Source organism: Cydia pomonella, chromosome 5 (assembly GCF_033807575.1).
Source record: "Cydia pomonella isolate Wapato2018A chromosome 5, ilCydPomo1, whole genome shotgun sequence".
NCBI lineage: Eukaryota > Metazoa > Arthropoda > Insecta > Lepidoptera > Tortricidae > Cydia > Cydia pomonella.
In genome coordinates, this window is record NC_084707.1 from 13,353,662 (window position 1) to 13,375,312 (window position 21,651).

Here is a 21,651-nt window from a genome sequence, read left to right on the forward strand (position 1 = left end):
CTATTAGTTTTGAAAGACCTTTCCAACGATACCCCACACTCTAGGCTTGAAGCGAAAAAAAAAAATTCACCCCCACTTTACGTGTAGGGGAGGTACCCTAAAAAAATTAAATTTTTAGATTTTATTGTACGACTTTGTCGGCTGTATTGATTTATATATCTATGCCAAATTTCAGCTTTCTAGCACTAACGACCACGGAGCAAAGCCTCGGACAGACAGACAGACAGACAGACAGACGGACATGGCGAAACTATAAGGGTTCCGTTTTATGCCATTTGGCTACGGAACCCTAATAAAAACGGTTAGGTCTCAAATGATCCAGTGATCACCTTGTCGCCTGAAAGCACGGGGTACTTACTGTACCTACTTAGCGTAAAATCCGGCAATTTCTGATTTTTTGCAGACTTGTTTATGATGTTGGCCCATTGTCTTTTTAGACAATGTTAAAGTCAGATTTTACATTAGTACCACAGGAATTGAGATTAAAATTACCGAACAAGTATGCCAATGGCATATTGCTTCGAGTTTAGAATTTCTAAAATTTCTTGAACATATAGGTTATTAACCTACTATCTGTTGTACCTATCCTAGAAACTTTGAAAATAAATGTTGCGACATTACAGCACATGCGGCTACGGCGGTAGAATTAAGCAAATGATCATGAAAAACAAATTTTTCGTTATATTTACGCCTTAAAAAAAATCGTTCAAGTGTATATTGTTGGCATATATTTTTTACTCGTTATATATCTAATTACAAAATAACATTAAGGCATAATTAAAAAAGTTTTATGTTTTTAACCGACTTCAAAAAAAGGAGGAGGTTCTCAATTCGTCGGAATATATTTTTTTTTTATGTATTTAAACTTGAATTTCTACAAAAATGTTACAAAAAATAACGCGTTTCACATTTTGTTTTAACTTCGCAAACATTATTTAAAAAAATGCAGTAACCCATGGTTTACGTTATTATAATGGCAATTCATTTCATTCCAGATAGGGCAACTAACAGAGATACGATGGCAAACGGCTGGTCAAAAATCTCAAGAGGGCAACAACATCGCAATACACGTCATTCCACCCGATGGCGAAGAAGACGACGAGTTCGTGCCGCCGCTGCGCGCGCGCACCCGGAGGAAGATGAGCACCCCGCTGAGCGCGCTGCCCGGTGCTGCCGACCGACTGATCGGCATGTCTAGTAAGGGGTTTTAAAGTACCATAGCCAAAATGCAGTAATATTCAAATAATTTTGTTCATTAAAGCATGTAAAAATAAAGTATAGCAACAAGTCCTAGACATAATGCATTGTACATGAGTGCAATAAACGAATATGAATATAAAATTAGCGAGATTGCCTCTTACTTTTTAATTTTTTACTCTTTCTTTCTAAAACTGCCAATGAAACTGTTTTAAAGAAATTAAATATTAAATAAAAATAGAATGAGTAAAGTAAGCAATTTTTACCTTACATGAGTAATGCCAAATAACTTTCATCCCATTTCTTTCGAAGTGATTATCTCCGAATATATTCACTTTATCAAAAAGAATATATTCACTTGAAAGACCTTTCCACCAATACCCCACACTGTAGGGATGAAGCAAAAAAAAATCACCCCCCCCCCCCCCTTTACGTGTAGGGCAGGTACCCTAAAAAAACTTTTATTGTACGACTTTGTCGGCTTTATTGATTTATATATCCATGCCAAATTGTAGCTTTCTAGCACTAACGAACACGGAGCAAAGCCTCGGACAGACAGACAGATGGACATGTCGAAACTATAAGGGTTCCTAGTTGACTACGGAACCCTAAAAAAGGACCCCTTATATTGGTCCCGCCATCTTTCTGTCCATATGTCACAGCCTTTTTACTCGAAACTGGTATATTTTTAAAATTTACATATATCTGTTTGGCCTAAAGGTTGACTGGTAAAGAATGCCGCGTGGCATTAAATCCGCCTCTTGTCACTGATTTTTTTTACTGTGCAATAAAGTTTAAATAAAATAAATAAAATCAAATCAACGTGATTTACTATAATGTATGCGGAGTGAAATCTGCACAAAGTTTGGAACATGTAAAAAGTAAAAAAAATCAAACAAACTGAAATTATATCTAACTGTCCGGTAAGTTTCATGAGCATTGCATTCTTTCTCTTGAAATTATGGTCAATTTAGAAGAACACCGTCGCGAAACTGTATATAATTTCTCCAGTACTATTTCCCTGTGGCCGTAAGCGATGATAGTGGAACATTTTGTGGAAACGGGTTAGAGCTGAATTTCTGTTTTTAATATTTTTGCGTCCTTTTTCTTTACAAAAACTACCGCTAGAAAGTCTGGTTCAGGGAAACATTCCAGCATTAGCTAGTTTTCTGGGAGAGATCGATAAAAGAAAAGGAAGGCCCGGTGAGTCACAAAATCTTACAGAGAGGTCACGAGAACATTCAAATGTTGCAGTAAAACTGTTTAAAAATATCTTAATGGTATGGACATCAGAAAACGTTTAAGAAAAGTTAAGCCCACCGTCTCCAAAAATAAACAAAAATGCTCTGAAAATGCGGATACGTCATTTGGTCAAAAATTTTTAAAAAACAGCTGTTTTTGAATTATGGGATTTATGGGGGGCTAATCATATGTCACTTAAAATAGAAATTCATGGCAAGATAACTATTATTTTGAGAACACCAATGGTTCAACGGACGAAAATGAGAAATATGTCGAGCATACGAAGTTTCCTAAAAAAGTTTTCCTAAGGAAGATAACATTGTAATTAAAAAAAATTCCAACATTTGTGTGTAGTTTTAAAGTACCATAACTGCCGTTAAATATCTCGCTTTGGAGTAAACTTTATCTTACATTTAACATTGTTAAATACGTTATAAAAAACAAGAATATTTATAAAAAATAACCATGTTGTTTTTATTTAATACGACATTGAATTTTGTACATATTTCACTCCGCATACGTTAATATAGGCTCGACCGAGTCGACCGAATATAAATTATAAATGAATACATTTTTGGTTTTAATCTGTCATTCTGTTTTCGAATGTGAAAATCTGTCAAGAAATGCTCACAATTCTAATGAGTACTTGCAGATCGCGCACCGGCTAGTCGACATGTCGAGTCGGTTTACTAATATTTCATTACACTGAGCCAAACAGAATGTCGTTATAAATATATATATATATATAATAAATGCCCTTACCAGGATTTGAACCCGGGACCATGGGCTTCATAGGCAGGGTCACTACCCACTAGGCCAGACCGGTCGTCAATAAGTAATAATTTCAAGACGAGATTTATTACTGCGCGAACAACCTAAAATGTTTTATAGGTCGGGTTTTTTAGTATTATACATTTTCAATTGAGTAATCTGAGTCAAATTATTCTAGAAAACATTTACTTCCGTGGACAATACAATCAAAGTTTACAACTCTGATACATATCCCGTTTTTCTTATTTCACTCTCAAGTACTGCTAAATAATTTATGTAATTAGTACGAAGTATAAATAAGGGCAAAAGCCGTCCGAAAATATGACGACAAAACTTAAACATAAGCCAAAATAATCAACCGACGTTGCGAAACATGGAATGAACAAAATAGGATGATTTTTTCATTTATTCGGAAAGTTCATCTTTCATAGGCATAGGCTGATAGCTGAGTGGAAAATTGCATTTCCCACCTTAGAGTGAAAAGTATTTTTTTTTAATTTGTAATTCGAGCAACGGCCTAATGGCGCCAATTCCAGTCCTTAATTCATTAACCTATGTTAATACTACATTTCTTGTGTTTAGCTATCCTCATAGTCGAAATGAAAAGTAGAGTGTTTAACTCGGGTGAAAGTAACCATCTCACGCTCGAACTATTGACGTTCTCAGTTCGTTCGAGCGTCAAAATATCTCGGGTGATATGGTTCACTTTCCACCCTTGGTTAACAATCTACTATTTTTCACTTTTAGTCAATGGTGTGGGGTATCGTTGGATAGGTCTTTCAAAACGAGTAAAGGTCTTCAACAACAATTTTTTGATTAAAGCGCCAATTACATCGACACTTCTCGATACCGGGCCCGAAATTAGTCCCGATTTCGGGCTTGATAATCGTTTTCCGTTTCACGCACGATCAGCACATCGTTAACAATATTTGAATTGTAGAAAATACTTTGCCTGTAATAGGCAAAAATGTCTGAAAGAAAGAGAAGAAAGAAGTTAACATTTTCGTAAATAATCGCCCCAAAAGAAAAAAATATGTGCACCCCCCCCTCTAACTTTTGAACTATGGATCCCAAAAATATAACAATGCATCCAGCCGTTTCAATGTGCAGTCTTCTCGACTTAGTAAAAAGACGTACGAAGCGCTGCGTAGGTACTTCCTTATGCTTGTAATGTACAGCCGATTTATTCCTTTTATAATGTGGAACGCCACATTACCATATATATATATATACATTTTATATACAGATGTCAATCACAATGGAAAAATTCACTGTGATCATTGATCAGTCCCAGTGTTAGCCAGTTTGATAGAACTTTCATATTTGATGAACAGTTATTTTTTTCATTGTGATTGACATCTGTATGTACAGATTCAATTTCAGATTTTTATTCATACTCGTAAAACATAGTATGTGTATATTTTATCAATTTCTGTATCTGTTTTTTATGTAGTGTGCAATAAAGAATTTTATTATTATTATTATAGTATGTTACATGTCAAATTAGGTGGGTACATAAAACAATTCATTCACTGAATATCAGGTACTAGCACATAAGTTAAATAGGCGTTTAACAGATACATACATAGTATTATTAATGTCTGCATGCATTCTTTTCTAAGTAGGTACAATTTATAGATAGATAAGCCCTTACCTACCATTCGGTCATTATAAAAAAATACTATAAGTTATCTCCTCTCCTCCAGACCCTATATGATTCCTTCTGGATCCTTCGTGAATTTTAACACTGAATTTAAACCAACATCCATAAATGCTGCTAGAGTTATAGCAACTGACTCGTAACGGTGTTTAGTTAGGAACTGATAAAAAACTTATTACATTTGGATCGGAACGGTTTGATGTTTCATTAAGTATAAGTCTTAGTTTTAGTAGGTAATTGGTTGTGACTGAAAAGTCTCATTAGAATTAATCTAGTGTATTTGTAATGTTCGTACAAACCTGGGAACTTCATTATACAAACGTCGCTCTTCCATAACACAATAAGGTAAGTACCTATAAGTATAGCCACCATCGGTATAAGCTCATAAATCGCAAATTTTACCGAAATGTGTAATTATAAATTAATATTTTACCGAAATGTGTAATTATAATTGCAAAATTACAAAATGTTTTCACTGTTTGGAATGAGTTTGAGTTTGTTATCGCGGGATCAAGGCCAAATATTTACAGGCGATAATTTACGGGAGTGACAAGCTGAAAAGGGACGATCAGGGGGCGATTTTTGAATTTATACCGCTTGATTTCGTCATTTGAAATTCTGTGGTAAACGACGAAATGCAATTTTTAAAATAGGAGTGACTGAAATTGGGAATCAAGTGGTATTCAACACTCTTTTATCAATTTTATTAGTAGAATTTAAATGACTAGTAGTGTAGATAGTATTGAAGGGAGCTACACGAAATCGAGCGCTCGAAATTCAAAGATCGGCCCCCAGGATCTAAACTTTTACGAAGGAAAAATGAGATTCGCCTATTTGACGCCTTCTGGCGCTGGATCAATTGTTAAGGAGAAAATAAAAAGTACAAGTTTCAAGCAATAAAATTTTACGAACCGAATGATTTAATAATGGTGCCTGCGTCAAACAAACATTAACTAACTGTTGATGCCATAAAATCTGTGCGTACCGTCAAAGTAGCCAACTGTGCCTCCAGGCGAGGGGTATAAACACATTTTTAAACAAATTCGTTAATGTAGATTATAAACTTATAACTGTTATAGTAACACTACTATTTTTAGCAAACAATAGGTTATATTTGTGACAAAACCATATAATACACATGTGCTTAACTTGATTGGGGAATTTTCAGGGAGTTGTCAAATGCGGGCAAAATATTGTGTAAAATGGAAGTATAAAAAATGTAAAACCCTTTGACAAATATTTCCGGGTTTGAGTTATAAAACAGGAGGCATAGGTTGTTTCTATTCAGGTTTAAACTAAAACTAGACACAAAAGTTTTGACGGTGGGCAGTGTTCTCTGATAATTTTCAGACCAATGTTGCCAATAATGCCAATATTGCCCCCACCACCAAAAACGGCTTAGGGTTGACTTTCAAATAATTTACCCTACTGCGCAAGTAGAAGAAGATAATGTTTGTACACCAAAGTAAGTTTATACATATATAATTTTTTTATTTATCTCATTATCTTTATGAAAAGTACAGCGGAAATCATGTTGTCGGCCATTTGACATCGTCCTTGTTGCAACGTTTTAAGAGCTGTATTTCCATACAAAACTGACGTGGGTAGGTTCCTCAAAATTGTCAAAATGTGTGTTTTATGATGATTTGAAAAATATTTTTGACTTTGACCTAGACTAATTAAATTTTAATCTGCAGCGGGAAGGCTGGTGTAGTCTGAATCCGAACGATTTACCTTTTTTCATTTTCTGAAGCAGCCCGATTACAGATACATATACAGATTACATAATATTAAAAGCAGTTATGAATATCGAAAAATTATATTCTTTAAATTCTACTCCTAAAGAGATGAAAATGGGGCTGAAAGTTTCTAATTACTTACTACGCTCATGAAATCGTGCGCGGCGTCTAGTATGTAATTTACTACGTAGAATTTCAACCGTTTTCCTAACGTCATGGCGAGGTCATGGTGGGTCTGAATGGATTCAATTAAGAGCCTACAAAGATGATGGCACCTACCTACAAAAATACTAATAAGTATTTTAGGCTTTACTACAATAAGCAAGCAGATGGAACTTAAAGGACACCGGGAAACCGTAAAATTCTGAAGCGTAAAAATGGGCTTTACCCTCTAGGCTACTAATAGACGGTTTGACGGTAATCATACACCTATTAATTTTATCTTTTAATGTATTCAAATTTATAGATATTTGCTCAGTAACAACATAGGATACTTTGAAACATAATGTGTTTTCCATTTCCATAACGATAAAACGACAGCGACCACTCGCGATTACGGATGAAACATGCAACGCATTAACACTAAGCGGCTTATCAATATAAAAGCAATTGCCTAAACCGGCAAGGCTTATGTACCTATTGAAAGCGGAGTCGATCCCCGCAAAGTACTTAGGGTTTCCAAACGTCATGGATTTTGGTCATTTGTCAGTACGAGGCTTGAATACGGAAATGTTAAGCTTTTGTGGGTATTTTGTAATCTTTTACAATTAACTAGAAAATACTGTTTAGTTATTGTAAAAAAGATGAAGGACGAATGGTTATTATTGGTTAAAAAAAATCAAGGATTTTAAAAAACTTTTCAAATTGGTATTTTACTCTATCTATTTAAATAAACAAACGACAAACGCTAATCGGATCCCATCGAGTAGGTAGGCACCTATAAAGTTTCCCATTTAAAATAGCCCCGCCCCGGTCACGACGGCGAATACTTATTTACCATAAAGAACTCGGAAAATATTTGGTGCGTAAGAATTTTTCCACGTTTATTTTGAAATTGGAGGCGCCTGCTCTTTATCAATATTAATTAGATACGAGGTGAGTTATGGAACGGGCGTTGGTCGTTTCATTTTATTTTCTTGTCGCAATTTAATCGCAAAAGTAAAATTCATCCGTATCATTATCGAGTCCGAGTCATTGTCCCTAGAATACAGTCACGAGAAATTAAGCCCGTCACTTTGTGTACAATTTCCGTTTAAATGTTTTTGAGTGTAGATAGCCAGTTTTGCCACTTTGTTTTCAATGTTTTAGAACGAAGAGACAAATTTTAGTCCCTTTGGCATTAAATCAGCCCGTCCTTGCGTCGCGAGCCATTTCTCTTTACTCAAAGTGAGTGGGAGCTTTCGAAAGAAAAAGGCCTTCAGGGAAAGTTGCATTGCCCTGGGATCTCAATTGATTGATAACCTCCAGGTACTTCCTTAACTTTGTACTCATGTACAAAGTTTTTGGTAAGGTATGTTAGAGTAAGACCGAACCAAATTCCTGTTATTATATTAAATACCTACTACTGTTTATGTTTATCGTTTGATGGACGCTACATTACACTCAGCAGCGTAGGTTTAAAGCGGTAGGTATGTTATATGTATTAAGTATGATATATTTGAAGATGGTCTTACACGTAATTGACTTAAAATCAATAAGCCTATGAAACAAGGTTTTATGAATGACGGTCATATTTCATTCAAGAATTTATATTTCATAAACATCTAACTACTTAAAGAAGTAAAAAATATTTTATTAGGTAATTAAGTCATGAAAACACTTCATAGGTACTTTTTACATTAAACATAAAAAATTCGAAAAATCGTTAAAACAAGGTAAAAGCGAAAACAAACCCCGAAATGTAACTAAATTGTCGAAAAATTGTTAGGTAAATTTACCCTATCATACCGTGCTTATTAAACATATATATATATATATATATATATATACAGCTAAAAAAAAATTTCACTGAACATTTTAATATTAGCGTTCAACTTAATAAACTGCGCACTAATTTAAATAGGTACCTACATTAATCAAGAAATTTGAAAAGGCATCAAAATGTTTAACGACTTTTAGAGGTGCCCATTACTTATTGAAATACTGTCTACCAGCTTTTTAAGTTTCTGGAAATACTTTGAGAGATTCAAGTTGTCGGGCTTAAATAGAAGGCATAAAATTAATTACATATTTTTTAATCCATTTTACTACTTAGCTAGGTTGTTGTTAGCATCTGACAGTAAAATCCTTGAATTCCAAAATACCTAATGCATATCAGAATACCTCTGTAGTAAAATATTGAAACCCAATGTAATTAATATCGTCTCTGAGAGTCGTTGACTGTGCAAAAAAGTAGAATCTGTTCAACTCAAACGCTCAAGAGTAAAGTTGTATGATTTTATATGACATACATTTTTTTTTTTATAAATTTTCTATAAAGTAAAGTAGCTACTGTATGTAATTGCATGATTTCTATAGTAATCTACATTGTATTTTATTTTTCTTATTTAATGCATGTTAATTATAAGATGTAATGTTTTGAAAAGATGTGTCCCGCCGAGTTTCTTGCCGGTCCATATTGGGATACCCTCCTCCAATTGAGGGGGGATTTAAATCTTCTCGGGTCAGAGGTGTAGGGTTAAAGCCGGTGTAGCTTTATTTGACGTTCATAAGCGCATTGTAATATGCCTACTTGAATAATAAACTATCTTTATCTTTATCTTAAAGCGATAAACATCTGTTCGAAAGCTATTTAGTAAAATGGCTTCAACGCAAAATTTTGCGCTTTGTGTTAATTTAGATTACATTTCCATGACTACTTATTGTTTTTCGCGATTACCATTTCCAAATGTAGAGGGAAAATGAAATCAAATACATAGATACTTTCAGCTACTTTGAACTGATATACTAATACCGATGTACCTAGGTGATCTAGGTGTTTTCGGCAGTATAGTTAGGTGAATTATTACACACACAGCAACATAGAGTAACTCGTACTATGCAATAGTAAAACATTTTAAGCTAAATACATATTTCTAAAACTTTTTAATCTTGAAGTTCGCTGTTGAACTTGCTTTTCGAATCCTGACTCGGGCAACTTAGCTTAGCTATTGTATTCATCAAGATTGATGTTAACCTATTTACTGTGCAGATGCTCAGCGCAGTATGCCATCTCGGTCGCTCTCACCTTTGGACCGCACGAAAAGGCGCTTCAGCACCATGGTGTCGTCGGCGGCGGCCGCGGCTGTGTCGCGCCGACTGTCCGCGACCATCGGCTGGTGTCTCGCGACGCCAACGCATGTCAAGCCTCAAATTGTGCGGCAGGGTCGCGCGCTGTGTCTACAGTATATTAAGACGCAAATTAGGAGATCCTCCATGTGTGCTAATAAGGTATTTTTATAGTATTTCAGTGCTTCATTAATCACTTGATGGTAAGCTATGAATATAATTTATTGTTTTTAACTGACTTCAATATTTCAAAAGGAGGACGGTACTCAATTCAGTTCTTTCCTATATATTTTTTGGTTGTTTCCTCAGAACTCCGTCATTTAAGAACCGATTTGGAAAACTTTTTTGTGCAAAAGTATATATAGTTGTTCTCTCAGGTGATAGCATAGCTTCTATGAGGAGGTCACAGGACTCCCAATAAATCCTTAGTAAATAAGAAAAATAAAACTAGGTATAGGTACGCTTAGAAATAGCGAAATGGTAGCGATTTATTTTCCTTACAATATTCCATGTGCCCATCATAAATTAGCTACCTATTATGTATTAACTCATCTACTCTACTACTAAAACATAAAACAATATTATGTATGTTCTAAACAAAACAAGTATCTATTTACAATAACAATTTTCGTAATAGATATATACAGAGGATTACTACTAATAAATAACAATAATAATTAATTACTTATAAATAACAATAATTCAGCCTATATACGTGGCCTGGGCACAGGCCTCCTCTCATGCGCGAGAGGATTACTATAACTAGCTTAAATTTAAAATAGGCCCTTGAGGCATTGTACAAGGATACTGGCGGCATTTCCTCGATCGCACTACTGATACGTTGTGCGAGAAAGCCGCCGGCTCTTCGGTCACCAGTGTTTTAAGCTGCTTAATACTTTTTTGAGGAGATTTATTTGTAAAACTAGGTAAAGCAATCTCAGTCTACAGCTGGAACGTCCGCCGAAGGAAATGCTTCTAAAAAAGTACAGTGTGACGGTTTATATTCCAAGGTTTAAGGATGTACATCCTGTCAACCTTCCCGACTACTGTTATCGAAACGTGCAATAATCGTAAACAAATAACAAATTAATGAAACAAACCGTGAAGCTGATATCACAACAAATGTTTATTATTAACCATGACAACCGATAAACTAATTACGAGCATGATTGGCTTTCCATGCCATTAATTGGTAGGTATAAGTTGGTATAAGTATAGTAAAGTACATACCTACCTAATATGTAAGTAGCTATGGCTATATGTCACGCAAACGTACGAGTCGTACAATTTAATTAATTCAGTCAACCGTCTGACAATCGAGCCTGATTTTGTAATTAACATAATGAACGAATTGACATCGCTACGAGTATACATATAAATATGTAGGTATGTCTCTTTTTATTTTACGAAATAAAGACCGTTTTAATATCTAGTAAAGAAATTAAAACAATGTCAATTCACAATATTCAAATAATAACCCAGGAGCGGCAGAAATATACATATATATATTATTAAATTACCTCTTCCTCCATTTTAACATGTTGAAAGGGTTTACACAAATAGGTTACGAGTATAATTTGGGATATTGTAGGTATATTTGCTTACGTTGGGCATATTTAAATCCCTCGTATAATAAGTTTGACAAAATTCTCGAAACCGCCAAATATAATGTAGTAATAATAATACGCGAGATTATAGGTGTACAGTTTAGACAAAATTTTATTGTGTATACAAAATGGAAACAGGGTTTTTGTGTTTAAAAAAAAAAGTCATATGATAATGAAAAAAGGAATTATCATCATTATCATTATCATCATCTTTCTAGCGTTCTCCTGGCACTGGCTCTGCTCACTTGGGAGCCTGGGGTCCCAAGAGTTAGCACAGCACAGGCACTAGTTGCTACGAAAGCGAACACCATCTTACAACACATAGACTTAGTTAATGCTTGAGAAATCTAGAGAAAATTAGCCCTTATTGGGATCAGTCCGGTCTCCTAACGATGTTTTCCTTCACCAAAAGCGATTGGTAAATATCAAATTATATATCGTATATTCTAGGTACTATATACTACAAAAGCTCCAAGAAACTCATTGGTACGACCCGGGGATTGAACCCACGCCCTAGTTTTAAAGTCTAGACATGTATATGTACGAGTACCTACTAAATAAGTAGGTACCTAATAACAAAAACTAGTTAACGTGAAAGTTTAATAATAACTTCTAAATTAAGCCTTAAAAACAATATTAATCCTATTCTTTCTCATGTAACAGCAACTCGTAGTGAAGCGCCTACAACGAATGCTCGAGACTGAATGTGGGGAAGAGGCGAATTGCAACGCGGAGACCGGCGTGCTCGCGGGTCTGCGGGCGCTGTGCGCCGCACTCGAGCGCAAGAGACCAGACGCCTTCCGTCATGTCGCGCGGCAAGCCACGCGAGCTCCATGTGCCATGCTGCGCTCTGATACTGCGTTAGCGGAGTTGGCTTTGGCACTTGCACGCAGGATCACGAGAGATAACATTACATGGTCGAAGGTAAGCTTTACTTGGACTACTTTAGAACCAAATATATCCCCCGGAGAGTCCGAAGAGACTGTGTTACTGCGCTGGAGATAGAACGGTCGGGTGCCGTTTGCAAATTTGCACCCTGATGCGCAGAGCTAGCTTTAGCACCTGTGCGCAGAATAAAGAGTAGTAGGATTCACTATGGACCTTTCGCCCACATATCAGGAATTCAAAACAACTTTTTTTTAATATTTTTGTATGCATTTTTTCAGATAGCAGCAGTGTTTTGTATTTGCGGGGCACTATCCCGAGAGGCAGCTGAGGCAGCAGATGGTGAACCAGCTTTAGAATTAGTCGCAGCGCCGGCGGCAGCGGTTGCAGACCTTTTGCATGAGGAGACTGGATCCTGGATAGCAGCTAACGGTGGATGGGTAAAAACGAAAAACATTCAAGTCATTATATCACCTAGACTGTAATTGCAAACAACTATCTATGAACAAATTATCTCTGAAAAACAATCCCGAGGCTGGGCATATACAGGTTTAAGAGGATAGTGTAGGACGGTTTATCAGAAAAGCCTTTTCCATACAAACGTAGTCCCCATTTTCCTCTCTAATAAGACATAATGGAAAACATATTTGATGTAAGAGAGAAGTGTTGCACAATTTGATGTAATAGGTATATTAATTAACCCTAACTATGCCCCTTCGTTTGACTTTTCTAGATTGATTAGGTACTATAAGATTTAGCAGCGAAAAACAAATTCCACACAGTTTAAAAGCTCCTAACCTATAATTAATAATTGACATTTTCGAAAAAAAAAGGAAGCGCCGTGTTTAGGGATGCAAACCGGATTGATTTTCAATCCGGCCGGATCCGGCCGGTTTTTGACCCTAATCCGACCGGATCCGGATTAGTATAGGGATATTAAAGTTAATTAAATGACATATTTTTCTATTTTTTTGCGTGATACGTATTCCTAAATATATAATTTGAATTTATAAATAACTTCTTAATAATAAAATAGAACTTAGTATTAAAAAGTGTTACAATGTCAATGTCACTTTAAAAACAAAATATGAAATTGGTCATTTATTATATTTAACCATTCAGAATTGCTCAAATGTTCGTTTACAATTAGAAATTTGATTAGTTTCCAAAGCCTGATGATGGGATGTGGGGTGGGAATTGGAACTCCTTGAAAGGACAAGTTTTCGTAACTGATCTTTGATTTAATTATTTGTAACGTTGACATCCATTCTGGGTGTGTAATGTTTTTAATAATAACAATTTGCGAAATTTCATTTTTCATAATTTGAATTGCATAATTTTGATATGCAGAAATTATGATTTGGTATAAAAACAAATACAATAAAAACGAATTGCATAATTTCGAAAGTAATTATAGTTTAGTAGCATAGTAATGTATTTGCATAACAGGCAACCAGTATAATGTTCACTCTGTATACTATTTTATACTCAGAACGTTTTTTATTCATGAAAACCAACAGCATAATGTTGAAGGTGTGGTTTCACAATCAAACCACGGGAAATCGTTCATAAACTTTATTTGATTGAGTTTGCTGAAAGTTTAACAACACTGAATTACTAATTAATAAAAAAACATAAAACATTATATTTGCATGGAACATAATCGATTTTTCTAAGCGTCAAACTTACCTACATCCGTAATTTACGTCTGTCGACATATATTTTACCGCAAAGCAGCGGCCAGTGTGAGTTGGAACCTCTGTGGTTCCTAAAGGATTCAGATAAACTTCATATAAACGCCTAGTGAAAATGAACAAGCAAAAATACAATTTCCAAGACATATGGTTCTCCCCATATGGTCGCAGTTCTACCTAACACTCCTCCTCGCTTCGCTCGTCGTCGTACCTAACGGCGACCAGCTTTAAAGTTGAATAGGTAGATTGTTGTATAATTTAATAGTTTGATTGACACCAAGTATATTTATCATAGAACACTATGTCACCATTCGTTAAAATTTAGTACTATATTTTAATTATTATACGAAATGTATGTTATAACAAGTAAAATTATTCCTAAGGATTGTTATGAAGAATGTTTTTATGATGATAGAGCATTCTGTCATTAAATTAGTATGACTAACAACTTTATATGTTTTGTTTTTATACATAATGTTTATATTCTAGTAACAGAAGAAGATATTTTACTTTTAACCAAAATGATATTAAATGCGCTCCAGTATTATCTTGCTCTTATTTTTTTGTCCGTGAAAGTAGTAGACTGTATGATTTAAGAAATTGACTTTTCTTTAAATTTACAGAAAAGTATATCGATCAAATTATAGGGAACAAAACACGACACGACGATCTCATGCGCAAAATAATAGAGTGTAAGATTGAAAACCATCGTGGAAAGGGACTCCCTAAGAAAAGTTACATGGATCAAATAAAGATTTAGCTAGACATAGAGTAGCATGTACCAGGAGATGAAGAAGGATATTGCATAAGATTGGATGATGAAATTTTAAAGCCAAAGATTCTCTCTTAAATTTGAAAAGAAAAGAATCTATCATATTTTCATTCACACATATTGATGCGCCCAACTCTAGTCGGTGGAGTATCGCCGACTTAATCCTGCTCATTTGTTTAGTTTTAATCGCCTATCACAACATTAACCTTTTCTTTAGCATAAATTACAAATGCCTTTCATGGCATCTCTATCCTTTAATTTTTCTATTACAGTATTTATGTAATCGTCATATCGTGCCACCAACATGAAAGAAGAAGAAATCCTCCTCTGTTCCCAGTTATCGTCATAATAAATATATTTGTATCTTACTAAATTTTAACTTTCTCATTCGTTTTCTGTTCTGTTTAACTTCATACCTCTCATCCGCCGCGTTTTTCTCACCTAAAACGCGTGCGCGTGCTGTATTTAGGGTTTTTTTTATATTACCGGATCCGGTGATTTTTACCGGATCCGGTGACTCCAGAAAAGTACCGGATCCGGCCGGATTACCGGATCCGCCGGACCGGATTGCAATCCCTAGCCGTGTTCCACTACCCTGTTAATGATCACTACAATAATGAGTTTCTTCAGCCTGCTCTCGTGACTGCTAAAATATCGTCAATTAAATATGTGAATAGCTCTGTATCAAAGGCCATGCCTGGATAAGCTAAGTGAATCAGCCCCAGCGAGTTTTAGCTTATAATTTTTTTTGATGATGTGGTTCTTTATATTAGTAGCAAGTATGCAAAACATTTAACAACTGGAGACGCCTTTAAGAGCTTACCCCTCTGTCGAAAACCTCGGCCAATGGTCATATGTATTGTATGGAGTGACGTTTATCTGACGTAGCTATTTGTACGTTACGTAGAAATAGCCATACATTTGATGTGCCTCGCCCCCGCAAAAATTGGCAGACTGTTTTGTACAGAAAATTATAGTCAAGACGTCTCCAGTTTTTAAATCCTCCAAGCCTGCCAAAGTCCGACTGCCAAATTGAAATGATTCATCTGAGATTACCGCATTAACCGGAACGTATGTTGCCTATACACACAGTTTTCATCGTAGGTTAGTGCTAGTAGAGCTTTTCTTTCGTTTTAGTCGAATTTCGTGAATAAAAAAGAAAATATCAAATTCGTAGTTACTGATCTAATCAAGTCTTTCTCTCACGCCGAATGATGACAATTTTCCAGTAAAAAGTTTTGAGACTTTTTTTAAGTTTTTATTTTTTATACACGCGTAGCATATAAGTACAAAAAATCTGTTACTTAAATTCTTTTTAAATTATGCCCAACCACAAGAGACTTAAAGGAACTGGCATAGAATGATTCCTTTTCGTCTTTTCGTTCATCTCGAGAGGCAGGTATCGTTTCTTATATGTAAAAAAGTCTATATTAATACTACCATAATACCTAATACGTCCATAATGATATTGAGTAATAAAATTTGGTACAGTCTAATGAAAGATTTCGTTTACTTTAGAACGGCCTGCTGGAGCGACTGCGAGCCAGCGAGCGTGACCAGCGGTCCGAGAAGACACTGCGAGTCTTGGTATCCTTCTTCACCATGGCATTAGTGATTCTACTGCTGCTGAGATGGGTGCTACATGGCCACCCGGCGTACTACGGTTAATAACCAAAATATGTCCTTATAAAATGATCTGCCTTATAATTTTCTACGTTAAAAACAACAATAGTGAAGTTAATCAGGCCAAATGACGTTACATAAATTATACCTAGCCGAGCACAATAGCGCTTGATCAGAGAAAAGGTTACATTTATTTCGAGTTATGGAATATTATAAATACAGTTAGAACAAGCTAAGTTGATAGTGATTTTGATAGCCCAGACTGTGCCAGTGTTATTTTAAACGTCAAACTTATATGAAATTATGACGTTTAAGTATTAAAACATACACAGTTTGTGCTATCATCATCTAAGTATTTCTCGGGTCACACAATAGTATTGTAGTTGATAGGCTAATTAGTATTATTAAACATAATTTATTTTTGTTAAACATTAAATATGATATTCGTGAAATGTGTTTTATTTATTTTAATCATGCTTAGGTATAATTTAGGTAACATTTAGAACTTCTTCAATGAGCATGGGGGTAAACTAGAATGTAGAAAGAAACGTATTGTAATCAGAGCCCCTACTGTAAATTTATTCGATTTCGAAACGTGACGTTACGTTTACGTTAATTCTCATTTAGTATGGGATTTAGACACAGCGCGCCAAGCGGAACGTTTTGGAAACTCAAAATCCCATTAATGAGACTTAACGCTCACGCGTACGTCACATTACGCCATCGAATAAATTTACACTAGGGGTACAGGAACCTACAGTAGACTTGATTGCACATAGTTACCTCATTCAATGATACCTATTTTAAAATCTATCTACACCTAATAGAAACAAAAACATTTAGCGACCTACCTATAGCCCACATTTTTAGGTTACGCGCAAACCTTTTCAGGCTATGCCAATAATACATAAATAAGTACTTATAGCCAAAATCAAATATTCGGTTCGAAATACTTAACCCAGCCTTTTTTTCAAAGTCGATATTTCAGTATGTCTAAAACACGCGATAGCATAGATATATAAAATCTAAAAAAAATACCTATTAGTGACATGAAAACACAGTTTTAAAGTTTCTTAGGTCAAAAAGTCTAACTAGTCTGAGTGAGTAATATAGTCTGTCAAGCCATTTTCGTCAGTAGAAAAAAGTGACACATTTAAAAAACATAGGCGTGAAGGGTTATCGTCCCATATTAAATTTAAATTTCACGCCTTTTTGTACTGACAAACTTGTTAAAGGGTTGGTGCGTTAGATTTCGCCCAATTATAGGAATTGCCAACTTTGAAATGTGAAAAAAAATCTTAATTGTAGTTTATGTGACTGCTACATAATAAAAGGCATTAAAATACACGAGTGTTTTAATGCCTAATTATGTACAGTTACATACACTATTTTATCTACATAGGTACATATTATAAACTTTCTATGATATATTCACTAACCCAAATTACAGCCTCCGTTGGGGCATCATTGTCAACTCGTTGCTGTCTTGGCGGAACTCGCGGATATGTGGTGGCGTCACCGAAATACTTTTATCGCTTATTTTACACGAAACTTTTGCTATAGTTACCTTAAAAGCAAAAAAACATATTCATTTTATACTTAAAAGTAATTAAAAGATAAACTGTAGGTACGTCAAATGGGGGCCAGTGAAAACTTTTTTCACGCATGTAGTTTTTTTTTAAATCCTATTTCCGTATCATTCGATACAAACTAACATGCGAGATATGTCAAAATTATATGCAATTGACATTTCATTTCGAACAAAAAGGCATCTCGACTGTTATTAGAATAGAGGTCAAATCGAATAGCTTTTTTTCAGAGATGTTCCAAATTTGAATGCATAACCAAATCGATTTTGATGTAGTTATGAAGCAATACCAACATTGTCACAGATAAGAAATATGTTGTAACAAAACAGTTTATCGTAATGTTACTAATGTTGGGGCATTATTTACGGATTTTGAAGGCATCTTAGAGGGTTTATGATATGTGTGTAGATAAAGTACATTTACTTTAATGTATTGTATCTGTTTGTATTGATCATAATGTCTTATTTAGGATAATAATATATTACTTGACTATATACCTATTTGGTTATTAAGTTATATAAATCTTAGAGAAATTTAGGGGACGAGAACTAACATACCAATTGTGGACGCGACGAAGATCGAAGGACCAGCGTAAAGCGCAGTCCGAGAAATATAAAGGGACTATGGCTATGAGAAACTAAAATTAGAATAAATCAAAAAGGATATTAATTATAAAGCCGACTTACCTGAATCCCAATCGTAGGGTTTTATTTACGGCGGCTGCCAATAATATAGTTTAATTTTGGTTCGCTTTCTTCTCTCCCCTTATCACTACTCCTACACACTCACGTTTATCGAGCTCTTATTTAATTATAATTTATTATGTAGTATTACTTTCGTGGTAGAAGAAATGTATGTTGTTTTCACAAGTTTTTCACTTGATTGACATTGCCAAAACGAAAGAAATTTAAATTCTGCTCTTCTTTATTTGCGTTTAAGTAGGTCGGCAAAAGGCGGGTGATATGAAATTTTTATGAAGTCGAATTAAGAGTTAAGTAGAGTATGAAAGAAGAGCGAGCGAAATGGATGAATATGAATGAAAGGCCGTTCTAAAATAAACGAAATCTTAGATTAAACTGTATCAAATTTCATTACTCAATATCATTATGGACGTATTAGGTATATAGATTTTTATTACATATAAAGCCCCCTCCGGACTATGCGCGTGAATCGCGGCGCGACTTCGCGGAGCGAACAGACCGCGACGTTGACGTGAAATTGATGTTTGGTTGATCAAGTTCGCACCCAATATAACCAAGTAGCCGCCATAGAAGGTTATGACAGTTCAAATTAACCGACTCGTGAGCGAATCGCGGCGCGAAGCGATCGCGAGTGTGAAGTCTTGCAAGTTCGCGCTTCGCGTCTCCTTTGACGCGGGCTAAATACCGACAAAAAACGAGGAATAAGGCGCGAAGGCGTGAACAATCAGCGAAATCGACGCGAGGGCCCTCCACACTCGCATTCACGGCTTCGCGTCTCGATTCGCGCACGAGTGTGGAGGGCCCTTAAGAAACGATACCTGCCTCACGAGATGAATGGGCGCGAACACCAATTTTATGAAATATTTAATATTCGTCCACGAACGAACGGAAACCCAAATAGCTAGGCGAATATTTAGTATGATGATTATATTTAAATATATTTACTAAATACATTTGTTTTTCCTCTCGATATGATCTGTATCGCTTAATAAAGCAGGCATTTAGTTTACATCCACTCCTTTGTAAACGGTGTTTGAATAAAATGGTAATTTGTATCATTGGTTCTGGACCGATTTAAATTAAGGATTGTTGAATTTCGAATGAAAATAGCTTGAGTCCCAAGGAAGGACATAGATTACAGAAAGTATAAAACCAACTAAATATGATTTATAGGTACATATACGTTTATGTGATCAATTTTCAACTTAATAATGCAGTGGTCAGAAACTAGCTCATACGTGGACGAAAACTACCTCATAAGCGGACGGAAATTAAAATATCACTACTTTTGCAAAACATATTTTTTATTACAAAATATATTAAAACTGTAAATATTATTTATAATCAAGTAATATTACCTAACTTAAAATAGACAATATGAGTAACACAAACAAATACAATACATTTAAATAAGTGTACTTTTAGAACTTTTTTCGCATTTCAAAGTTGAGTACTCCTATAACTGGACGCAATTTAACGCACCTACCTTATTTAACATATGACCACGGATCACTTCAATCTCTTATCCCCTCGATAAGTCAGATATCATGAAGATACAAGTTAATTTCCTGAATTTCGTCGGGCACATCGTTCGAGAGTCATCGCAAACAAATTACAAGTCAACAACAGGACGTACCAAATAAATAACATTTAGATAGGTATGACGAAGGATCGCCAATTTCCCATGAATTCATCAATTTCGGAATATTCGTTAAAATCAGAACAGCAACACTTACCTGACTAAATCCATTTCTGTTCCTCTTCTACATTCAAGTATTTCCAACTAAGTATGATTTATACTTGCCATCTTGTTTTAAAATACTCCTCCAGCCTCCAGATACACCTGCAGATCTATTGTGTATTTTTTCGTTAATCAGAGAATAGCCTTGACTAGCACCCCTGATTTCCTGCTGCTTACCTACATTGTTAGAATTAATCAACGTGTGACAGCCTGACAACGTAAATTTAGCAGGAAGTAGGTACCTATAATTGCAAAACAAATAAAAAGTAAAGTAATACTTGCAGTCATGGTCAGCATTCAACAAACACAAACGTAGGCATGTCTTCCATATCTCAGGACCATATGGGATCCTGGATCTTTCGGAAAGTGTGTGTGTGGGGTCAAAGTCAACAACGCAGAATCTAAATCTAAATTAGATTCTAAAAGCAAGGGATTATACGTCGCGGATACCATCTCCAAGCGTAATTTGATGTTTACCTGTAGAAAATTTAGTCATTTATTTAGGTTAGATTAAGTGTTAAACTTTCTATAAATGTACACTTTGGTAGCTTATTCTGCTATTAAGTTTTTATTATTTATAGTTCCATTACTGGCTAATCAAATATTGTAAAACCAGTAAATGAACGGAGTGTTCATTTCAAGTTCATTTACTGGTGTCGTCTCAATTTATTTAGTTTATGTATCAGGAATTCAGCTCGTTTTTTGAGATTCTGCATGGAAAACGATTCTGATCCATTCAGTCAGTATTGGAAATGGCAAATTTCTATAAGTAAGTAGGTAAGTAAATACTTTATTGTACATAAGAGAAAAATAGTACATTGTGCAACGAGGGGAGTAAGTGAAATTTTGGATACGAGGGTGGGAATTCCCGACAGCCGCAGGCAGCTGGAGCAGCCACGATCAAAAATTATGTCAAAATATTTTAAACGACTGTTAAATTAATCAAATTATTTCATTTTAAACACAAACAAAAATATTCAATAAACGTCAGTATTTAAAAAAGTAAAACTCATTTATGCTACTTTGTTTGTATGAATAAGTGACATAATAAAAAAAATCTAGTGCTCCCTAGGGAGTTATAGGTTTTTTTTTCACGATATGTAACTCCCGCGGGAACAAAATAGGCCTTTGCCCTTCAGTACACTACAATAAGAACTTTTTCG

General features: G+C 35.1%; 1 protein-coding gene across 2 annotated transcripts in view; it reads left to right on the forward strand.

The window, feature by feature from the left end:
• The window catches only part of LOC133517750 (uncharacterized), a 133,193-nt gene extending 116,284 nt beyond the window's left edge, over positions 1 to 16,909 (forward strand). For both annotated transcript variants that reach the window (XM_061851143.1, XM_061851144.1), the window contains exons 2-6: positions 996 to 1,197; positions 9,800 to 10,038; positions 12,147 to 12,407; positions 12,650 to 12,808; positions 16,353 to 16,909. In XM_061851143.1, the coding sequence (XP_061707127.1) occupies positions 996 to 1,197; positions 9,800 to 10,038; positions 12,147 to 12,407; positions 12,650 to 12,808; positions 16,353 to 16,502 (1,011 nt within the window). In that variant the 3' untranslated portion in view covers positions 16,503 to 16,909. The remainder of the gene's footprint in view (positions 1 to 995; positions 1,198 to 9,799; positions 10,039 to 12,146; positions 12,408 to 12,649; positions 12,809 to 16,352) is intronic.
• The last annotated feature ends 4,742 nt before the right edge of the window (positions 16,910 to 21,651 follow it).